Here is a 10,070-nt window from a genome sequence, read left to right on the forward strand (position 1 = left end):
GTTTATCAAGATAAGGACTAAAGGAACACACAGTATGCATGCACGTGTGCTGCTTGTATGTCTGTGCTGTTAGTGTGTGGGGGTGGGAGTGTTAGGGACTGCCAGGATCCTCCATACTCTGGGCACAAGTTCTATCACTATTTCCCCAGCTTAGAATGTGCCCTTAAGACACTGGTATTGGTTTTCCTCCAGTAAGGAGGAGGAGAAATACATAAATAACTATATATGTATATCAGTTATATAGTTCGTGAGGAGTGCCTCAAACATGACTTCCAAACCAGCTTAGTCAGGGCAGCCTGCAGAGCTGTTCATTTCACTCCCCAGCCAGCTGCTTCTACCTCCTGTGGGTGAAGCTCAAACATGTCACAGACAAGAATGAGGGCCAAGCCTGCCAACAGCTGCACTTCTGTGCTGTTCTTCCAGGAAGTCTCTTGCCACTAGACACTGATTTCAACTGAATGAAGACATCTGTGCTCCAAGGGTGCTACCAAGTTCCCCGCAGTGCTAACATCTGGGTTCACCACGTGGCAAACATGTTCATCACTGTAGTCTAAAAGGTGTCAAAAGGCCACAGACTCATCTTTCAACCATTTCTAAATCAGCAGCAACACTGAGACATAATCTATATATGACTTATCCACCCAAAGTAGGTTTTGGTATGTGCTAAGTTAAGGTGATGACTATCATAATTTCTGAACATTTTTATCACCCATAACTCTGTGCCCACTGGTAGTCACTCTCCCCCCAGCCTGAGAGCCCCAGCCCTAGACAACCACTCATCTATCTGCCTCTGTGGATCTGACCACATTTCATAGGGATGGGCTAACTCTTGATTGGCTTCTTTCTTGTAACCAAGCCACCCATATTGGAACCCACAGCACTACTTATTGCTGAGTATTTCAGCTGATGAACATCTGAGGTGTATGTTTCAGCTGCTGGAACATCTGTGTACAAACGTTCCTGTAAATGCCTTTATTTCTCTTGGCTATACATACACAAGTGATTCACAGGATGAGAGCATTCCTATCGTCAGTCATCTGAAGAAATCCCTGCTTTCCAACTGTATCCTTTTACACTGCCACAAGCAGTGTATGTGGGTTCCAAATGACATCACATCCTTTCAACATGTACATTCTTCACTTGCATTCTAGTGGCTGTGAGGTTTTCATCTGTGTTTCTCAAAAAGTTAATGATGTAGAACATCTTTTCATGTTTAGTGACCATTTATTTATCTTCTTCAGATAAAACATCTATGCAGATCCTCTGCCTATTATTTTATTAGCTTGTTCTTAAGTTACAAGCTATTTATTTGATAATTCTCTATATATTCTAGAAATGGGTCTTCAGTAAGATTTGCATGTATTTTCTCCCATCCTACAGATTTCACTTTCTTGTGTACTCTCAGTGCTGGGGCCTGAATCCACGGCCTTACACACATGAGGCAAATACTCTCCTGAGCTCCAGCACTAGCCCTCCTCCTGATAGTGTGCTCTGAAGCACATGTTATTACCTTAAAAAATTAATTTTAGATTTATTGTATGTGTCTAAGTGTCTTCCCTGCAGGTATGTCTGTACACCATATGCATGCCAACAGAGGTTAGAAGAGTTCATGAGATCTGTACAAATGGAGGTATGGATGGTTGTGAACCACCATGTAGATACTGGGAACTGAACCTGTGCCCTTTGCAAGAGACCTGGTGCTCTTAACTGCTGAGCCATCTCTCCAGGACCAAGTTAACACTTCTCATGAAGCCCAGTTTGTCTGTGCTTTCTTTTATCATTTCTGCTTTTATTATCATATCTAAGAAGCCAAAATAATGGAAATGGAGTTTTTGGAGTCAGATCTATGACACCAACAAGCTTTATAAACTTTCTTCTGCACTTCAGTTTCTTGCCCATAAATCAGAGATAGTAATAGCTGTAACAAAGAGTTGCTACAACTAAATCATACATGTGAAACAATGCTGGCACCCTTGTGCATAAGAGTAAACCACACTGTTGACAAAACACATTTGATTTTTATCCTATGAGACACGGAAGACAATTTTCTACATTCTCTGAACTGAATAGAAGCTCAGAGAACTGAAATCACATATATGAAATTACCTAATGTTTCTTCTTTTAATAAATCAACAAACAGGAAGACAATGGGTGGGAGAAGGGAAAGCACCAAAATTAAAGGAAAGCTTCTGAATGGGTAGACCCTACGATGGTTGCTACCTTATTTATTCATTGGTAAAGAGGGGTCACACTGTGATTGCTTTGGTCTGACCTACAGCCCAGTTGCCAACCACTTGGGCACACAGTCTCAGTGTGGCTAATGTGCCTAAGAGGGAAGAGAATGAACAGTCAAGAATGCAGTTCCCAAAATGTGCAGCATAACAAGGCTGCCGGCTGCTTTTCTATTTCCTTACACCCCCTGTCCTCTCTCAGAGTGCCTTACTAGATGCTTTCCCTCATCATGGGACATGGCACTTGCCCTGTAGACCCCAGTGTAAATGTTATTTCCTGGGGGAAGGATTTACAGCCACACTACTGCCTCATCATGCTTCAATGAGTCTACTGTGTCCTTTCAAAGCGCCCCAGAGTCTCCACCAATCTCCACACTGCAGAGCACAGAGAATATGCTGATCTTGCCAATTCCCAGGCCCTAGCATCTAACAAGGGTGTGATGTACCTGGAACAAAAAAGAGCCCAGAGGAACAAGGAAGCACAACTCTATACCAACTATAGAAGGTTATTCACCTAACACAGGTCTCACTTTCCAGCCCCTCTAAAGTGAGCAGGGAAATTCTGACCGTCACACCTGAGTGTGGCATATATAGTGGTCACTGTACAGATCTTAAACTTTTCCTGATAAACCTTTGGGGGAAAATAAGTGATCTCCATCTCCCATTCCCAACCCTGCCTTCTGTAGAATGCCCAGTAACAACTTGTCATTTTTCTACCATCTGATGGCGCGGATCTGTGGCTAAAGAAGCTAAAGATACTGGGAAGGGTGAGCAAGTGGCCCAAGAGTCCACGGTAATGGTTAAAAGTCCCGAGCACTCATCTTTCCCCTCACTCTGGTCCTAAACTAGGAGCCAAGATACCACCTGCCACATGTGCTCAACTCCAGTGGCTACCTTATGGGAATGAGTGAATGCTGCAGGCACTATAGAAAAAGCACCCAGAGTGATGCTACTCCTGAAGGACAGCTGGGATCACAAACAGTTCTCACAGGGAAAAAAAATACTGCCAAGGACATTAACTGCGAAAGGTCAACAGATGGAGCCTCACTGCTCCCCGTGCCCTCCTGCACACTGCTCCTGAGGGAAGAACTGTGAGATGAGCATGGCTGCCCTAAGCTCTGAAACTCGCCATTACCTCTTGCTGCTTCTCCTCATTGGGATAGGTGTCTACAAACACTCCCAGCCCCACAAATTTGTCCATGTTTCCAAACACAGGCCCTAGAGAGAGAGAACAGATGATGAACAATGACGTAAAGCCAAGAGTTGACAAAGGAATAATGTCTTACATGACAGAGGAAACAGTGATATTCAAATGACTCTTAAGTATTTCCTAAGATGAGCACACACACATACAAGCACCAGTAAAGTGCATGACCTACAACTGGGCCCACTGAGCAGCTGTAGTTGTTTGCTGCCGACAGCAGAAAAGAGGGAAGGCCACTATAACCTTGTTTGGTACTGTAGTAGCTCCTGATCCAAACTGGTTGCTAAGACACCCCTACCTACAGAATTTTGTTTCACAAACACTTGGTAAAGATTATGCCCCCAAGAGAGAACTGAATTCCCAAGTTCTAGTTCTTGTTGCAAGAGATCAGGTCAAATCAGGTTCAGCCTGTCGTCCACTTGGAGCACTGACTCCAACAACAGCAAGGAAAAGAGAATTCATCTCTTAACTCAAGTGTTGAGATTGTTGAGTGTTTATGTCCAGAAGAAACCAGCTCATCGGCCTCCAGTGTTCATGAGAGCCAGTGCATTTGGCCAGGGAAACACAGAAGAAACCAACAAGCAAGAAATCATCACAGGATAAGCCAAGTTCAGATTGCTTAGGACTCAAAATCCCATGTCAGAGACTCAATAAGTTAATGTTCATTTACAGACATCAAGGGAGAGGGAAACTAGAAGGACTCTTCTCAAAAAGAGGACACAGGAATAAACAAGCCTGATGCACCCATGGGGGAGCAACCCAGGGTCCCTAATACCTGGCTGCATTCGATCCTTTGTGTACCAGATTGCCAAGCCATCTCCGTGCAGATTCTTCTTCCCTTGTCCGTGGATCTTGAAGTGCACCTGCAGTTCCCAGTCTTTCAGGAAACATGGCTAACATGAGGAAGACAGAGTGTAAGGGAGGAGCATGAAAGCTGAAGCCCATAAAGCTCTCAGCAGCCATCTACAGACATGGAAAGCAGGTTCGGTAACAAGCTAGAGTTAAAATGAAGTCTAAGACTCTGGAAGTACTCCTGTCATAAAACCAAAAAGACTGAGCCATTCAACTGGTTAAGGCACTGCGTAGAAAAGGTAAACAAACCACCTGATTGTCCTCACATCTTCCAGCAGAAACAGGACAGTCCAGGCAAGCTGGCAAAGGCACCTCAGTCTGCCACGATACTACATCTACCTAGAAGCACCTCTCAGCTGACTGGGGAGAGGGCTGACTTAATATTTGTTTGCCACTGAAGATTATTCCTCTGACAAAAACACTCTAAAAAGCTGGGCTTCAAAGAAAGGTCAAAGCCTTGTTCATTTAAGAAAAAAAAAAAGAGTAAGAAAAGCTAAGTCTACACAGAGGTTTCCCGAGGTAATGAGCAGATGCGATAAAGAACTCTAATTAGCTAACTCTGGCATTTGGCCAATTTGAGGGGCAAGCCTGAGTTCCCAAGAGAACAAATAGTAAGCTACAATCCCCCAAACCTTTTTGCCCACAACTGGGAAGCATAAACGTGGCCGAGGCAAACACCATCCCCTTCTACTGGGACAGACTCTTGGGGGTGGGGGAACACTAAGGAGATGGGTGTCACTCAGACTTCTGTCCAGTTTTAGAACTGTGTACCAAAAAACAGAGACAGTGGTGAGTGGCTGGCTAAGTGTTCAACACGGTTACAGTGTTTTCAGGAGACACCAGGGTGAGCACAGTCTTTGGTTCGGGGAGGCATCCAGTTAAAGTCTGCTATGAAGAAAGAAGGGAAGGGGTCAGCTGGGTTTGGCCAGGTTCAGCCAAAGGCTTTCCAAAAGCCTGTTCTGGGTCTTGAGCAACACATTGCTTGATCATTTTCAGTGTTTTGTTTGTTTGTTTTTAATTTCTGGGACATCATCCAAAAGAATTAGCATTAGGAATACAGAGTCAAAATGAAAAGAGGTTGGACACTTTTTCACAGCAGGGCGCCCTGATATCTCCAATAGTCTGCCCTAGTCTGTCTTTTCATTTTGGGTTATCTCTGCTTCATTTAGTTTTCAGGGCAAGAAAGATTTCAGTGGCAGAAAGCTGTCCTGCAGCCAGAGGCAGCACAATAGTCCTGGGAAGAAGGCAGGGCCAGAGAAGCAAGTCAGGACGTAATTGCTGCTAATTCTTGGCCTTGGGTATCACAATGCTATATAGTTTTGCTCAGGGTGATGTTTAACCATGGCTCTGAAACTTTGCATCGTGTTTGAAAACCCCAATGACCTAGCTAATCGTGGTGTTCAAGCCTTTAATTCCAGCACTGGGGCGGTGGGGGGGGGGGGTAAGCAGGAGGATCTCTAAATTCAAGGTCAGCCTGGTCTACAGAACTAATTCCAGGATAGTTAGGGCTATACAGAGAAACCTTGGTGGGGAGGGGGAGGGGGCAAGCAAACCAATGACCAAATTGTACCCTATTCCAATTAAATCTGAGGTGGCATCCATGCATTAAGTCCAGTGGACAGTCAAATCTGAGAACCACTGGGCTGGAGAAATGGCTCAGCGGTTAAGAGCATTGGCTGTTCATCCAAAGGACCCAGGTTTAATTTCTAGCACCCACATGGCAGCTCACTACTGTCTATAACTCAAATTCCAGGGGGATTTGACACCCTCACACCAATGCATATAACATTAAATAAATTTTAAATAAAATTGAGAACCACTTGCACAAACTATGTATCCTACTCAAATAGCTCAAAAATAATTCCTGATTCATTCTGCTGAGAATATAGGTATCAGAAAATCTTATAGATTAAGGTATTAATCCTTGTCCACAAATTAGTAACTCATGAGAGCCCATCAATGCAACTGAGGGCAGGTCTGATAATAACATATATTTCTGTTACCGTTGTAACAAACTCTGCACAGTCTTTTCATGCCCACAGCCTGAACTCAGACAGGCAAGTTAAACAGTATTATGAAGTCAGTTAAACAGTGAAGACATAGAAAACTGGGAGGCTAAGCAACCTGCCCGGGGCTCATGGTAGCTGGATAACCAAACTGGATTTAGAATCCAAGTCAGTCAACTGATTCTTGCGTCTTCTGCCATGCCCCCTACGGAGCTCCACATTACAATCTAGGTTACAGGCTAGCCTGTGCAGACAGCTCGCAGAACAAGTGCTCTTGGCCCTCTGGTCCTTTAGAACTCTCGGTTAGAGAGAAATGAACAGGGAAAAGAAAGTCCTCTTTTATGAGACCCACTCACACCATCCACAGCTGACGGGAAAAACCATGAGTGTAGTAAGATTTCTTCCCCCCTCATTTATTAGGAGCCCAGGAGAAAATATCAACGGATGCCAAAGTCATCCCAAAAAGTAACATGGGCGTGAATGTTTAGGAAGGACCTGGAAAACAAAAGGATCATCTTACACTTGCACAGCATTACCATGCAGCCACACCAGGTGCTCATCTCGGCATCATACCTCAAGGAAGACAAGGTAGCTAGAAAAGGCCCAGAGGACAAGCAAAATGACTAGAATAGCTCACAGTGGTTCTCACACTAAACGGAAACGCAAACTCTGGACTGAAAGAAGGGAAGGCTACTAGGATTAAGTTTGGGATACATGCATTTTTAATGCTTATTAGCATTTATTTCTCTAGTCATAGTGTCCCACTATGTTGCCCAGGCTGAGACTGAATTTCTGGGCTTAACTGACTTCCCTGCCTTAGCCCCCCAAGTAACTAGAACTCCAGGTGCAGCCCCATATCCAGAGTCGAGCAGCTGACTCAGAAGGATCACAGATTTGAAGCCAGCTTGGACTATTACCAAGTTCAAGGACAGCCTGGGTTACACTTCAAGAAGCAAACAACAAAAACAGTAACAGCAATAAAACAATAGGTTTTTTTGTTTTATAAAGTAACTAAGATTTAAGCTATTAAACCCCAAAACATGGTATTTTAGATCAATGAGAAAATGAATTACTTGCTCTAACAATAGGGCAACAGAGAAATATCTGATTTCTTTATTATAAAGTTCATCATTATCTCTGAACTAAAGACTTTTGCTTGTTTTTTTTAAATGATTTATTTATTTTTATTTTACGTGCATTGGTGTTTTGCCTGTATGTGTATCTTTGTGCGTGTTGGATGCCCTGGAATTGGGTGTTACAGACACTTGTACGCTGCGAGTGCTGGGATTTGAACCTGGGTCCTCTGGAAGAGCAGACAGTGCTCTTAACCGCTGAGCCATCTCTCCAGTCCTCTAAAGAATTTATTATCTTTAGAAGATGGAATTCTGGAAAAAGATGGTAAATGAAGTCATTTCTGAGTTTCTTTAGTACAGTCAGGGTCCTAACACAGGAAGCCTCTTACCACCCGATTCCACAAGGCACCCTGTTTACTTTGCATATCTGGAGTGAGGCGGATATACTGGGTCATCACCATGGCATTGCCCATCAGGTTCCACAGCGAAGAACTGCTTGTTCCCACACCTATGGGAGGGAATACATCAGCTCATATTCTTCAACATCAGTCACAAAGCCACCACATTCCTACCAAAGTTGCCGCCGTTCTCCTTTTCCTTTAGTATTAACAAATAAACATTTTATTTTTGAAATAGGATCTTAATATGTTGCCCGGGCTGATCTCAAATTCTTAGACTCAAGCAATCCTTCTGCCTCAGCTGCCTTTATTACTGGGACCACAGGTACTTGGCATCACACCCTTCTCCTTCGGGTGAACCCAACACACCGCAGAGCTGTCATTTGTGAGTGACACAGTAACCATAGTTCAGATCTATTCTTCCCGTTTTATGTGGGGGCGAACTTCAGCACCGTAGGAAAGGACAAGAGTTTTCTCACTTATACCAAAAAAGATTGACCCTCAAATGTCTGTGAGCTTCATCATATTCTTTTACAATCAAGTCTCTCAAATGTGAAGCTGAATCCTCCTCCAAGTCTCTCGGACTAAGTACCTCCAGGTTGAAAACCAGTCTAAGCCATAGCATCAGCAGGGACCAACGCTAAGGAGGTACTGGATACACCTGCTACATAAGCGACCTCTGAGCAATAGCGTGTGGCTTTCTGCGGTTTGGATCTTGTTTTCCGCACCCCCTATCCGCAGTTCTGTGTGGCAAACAAACTCGTATTAAGCTCTCTGAACTCACTGCTCTTCTCTGTAGACACCTGTGTCAATTTTCTGGCATTGAAGCTGTGCTCAGAGACCTAGAAATCCCTAAAGAGAGCAAAGCTAACCACCCTCTTTCATCATCAGAGCTCGCGGCCTGGGAAGGAGCAGGTGTTCTAAACAGCAAACAGACTTATTTTCTCCTTTCTCCCTCCGACCGAGTTCTACCTGGTTTCTTTCTCCTGCTTTAGTTCTAGATCAGTCACCTCTCTCTCCATCCTGACACTGGAGCATCGCTAACGGTCCTCAATCATCCGTCCCTCATTTTTCTCAGTTCTCTCTCCTTCTCATACTTCTGTCCAACTCCAAACTCGTTCCTCTAAGCCTGACACTAGTGACATCTGAGAGCCCTGCCTAGACCTACTAGAAACTTCCAGCGCTCGGGAAGGGACGGGGGTGGGGGCGGACCCGGTCCTTCGGACCTGTGGCTCATCATAGAAGCGGGGATCTTCGGGGGCGCCCCCTCCCGCTGGTGGCTGCGTCTCCGGGGCCACCCTGACCTGCGTCGCCGAGCTCAGTCCCGGTGCCCTCCCCTGCGCGACCACCTCGCCCCGGGCGCCTCACCCTGGTAGGGCTTCGACAGAGAGTGCTCCCGTTTCAAGTACTCCACAGCTTGGCCCGCCCTGACGTGCCACGGCCCCTGCACAGACCCCAACAAAAGGAGAAGGAGCAATAGCCTGGCCCCGTCCCGAGCCCACGCGCGCAGCCGCCACCGCCGCCACCAGGAGGGTCTCACAGCCGCCGCCATCTTTCCCACCGCCGGCCCTTCATCAAAAAACCCGCCCCGTTGCCCAACCCATTGGCCTGCAGAACCACCGGCCCGACCTCCCATTGGTTCCTGGAGAGTCCCCGCCCCCGCAGGTGAGTATCTCACCGATTGGCTGTCTGATAGCAGTTGCCTTGCCAACCCAGGCAAGGGGCGTTGCCGAAGGTCCAGACCCCTTTTTTTGCCTTTGTCTTAGGCTTCACCAGGCATGCTAGTTAACATAGTGATTCTTACTTTGTTTCTGCGTTCTGTAGTAAATTTAAAGCAATAAAACATTTTTTTTTCCGATCCCAAGTAAATGTTCTATCGTCACTGCTATTTGCATTTACCCGACTGCCAAGCTATCAGTTAGGAAGACAGAAACGAAGGGAGCAATAGGCAAATCCGTTGGTAAAGGACCTGGCCTAAAATGTGGGGAACCGTTAGGTAATCCCAGCACTCTGGAAACTGAGGCAAGAAGATAGGGAGTTCAAAGTCAACACAGTGAGGTAAAGAGCAACCTCAGTGATTCATTAAAATGAAACAGCTGCAAGAGAAACAAACAAAAAAGAGAAAGCTGGCAAATTATAAAATGTATATAAAAGACTAAACAAGCACTATCAAGCAACATCACCAAATGATATTTATAGAAATGAAATGTTTGTCAAACTGTGAGGAGAGATTGAAAACATGCAATCTTTTCCTTCTTTCATAGCTTCTTTCAAATGTATCCAACATGGTTTCATCATCTTGTTAT

The 10,070-nt window shown here is 45.1% G+C and overlaps 1 protein-coding gene across 2 annotated transcripts in view; it reads right to left on the bottom strand.

Moving 5' to 3' along the window:
• The window catches only part of Lman2l (lectin, mannose binding 2 like), a 24,472-nt gene extending 15,146 nt beyond the window's left edge, over positions 1 to 9,326 (bottom strand). For both annotated transcript variants that reach the window (XM_005359923.2, XM_005359922.3), the window contains exons 1-4: positions 9,133 to 9,326; positions 7,756 to 7,874; positions 4,211 to 4,328; positions 3,367 to 3,449 (exon numbers count right to left, since the gene is read on the bottom strand). In XM_005359923.2, coding sequence (XP_005359980.1) covers positions 3,367 to 3,449; positions 4,211 to 4,328; positions 7,756 to 7,874; positions 9,133 to 9,316 — 504 coding nt within the window. In that variant the 5' untranslated portion in view covers positions 9,317 to 9,326. The remainder of the gene's footprint in view (positions 1 to 3,366; positions 3,450 to 4,210; positions 4,329 to 7,755; positions 7,875 to 9,132) is intronic.
• Between the last annotated feature and the right edge of the window lie 744 nt (positions 9,327 to 10,070).

Source organism: Microtus ochrogaster, linkage group LG2 (assembly GCF_000317375.1).
Source record: "Microtus ochrogaster isolate Prairie Vole_2 linkage group LG2, MicOch1.0, whole genome shotgun sequence".
Taxonomy (NCBI): Eukaryota; Metazoa; Chordata; class Mammalia; order Rodentia; family Cricetidae; genus Microtus; species Microtus ochrogaster.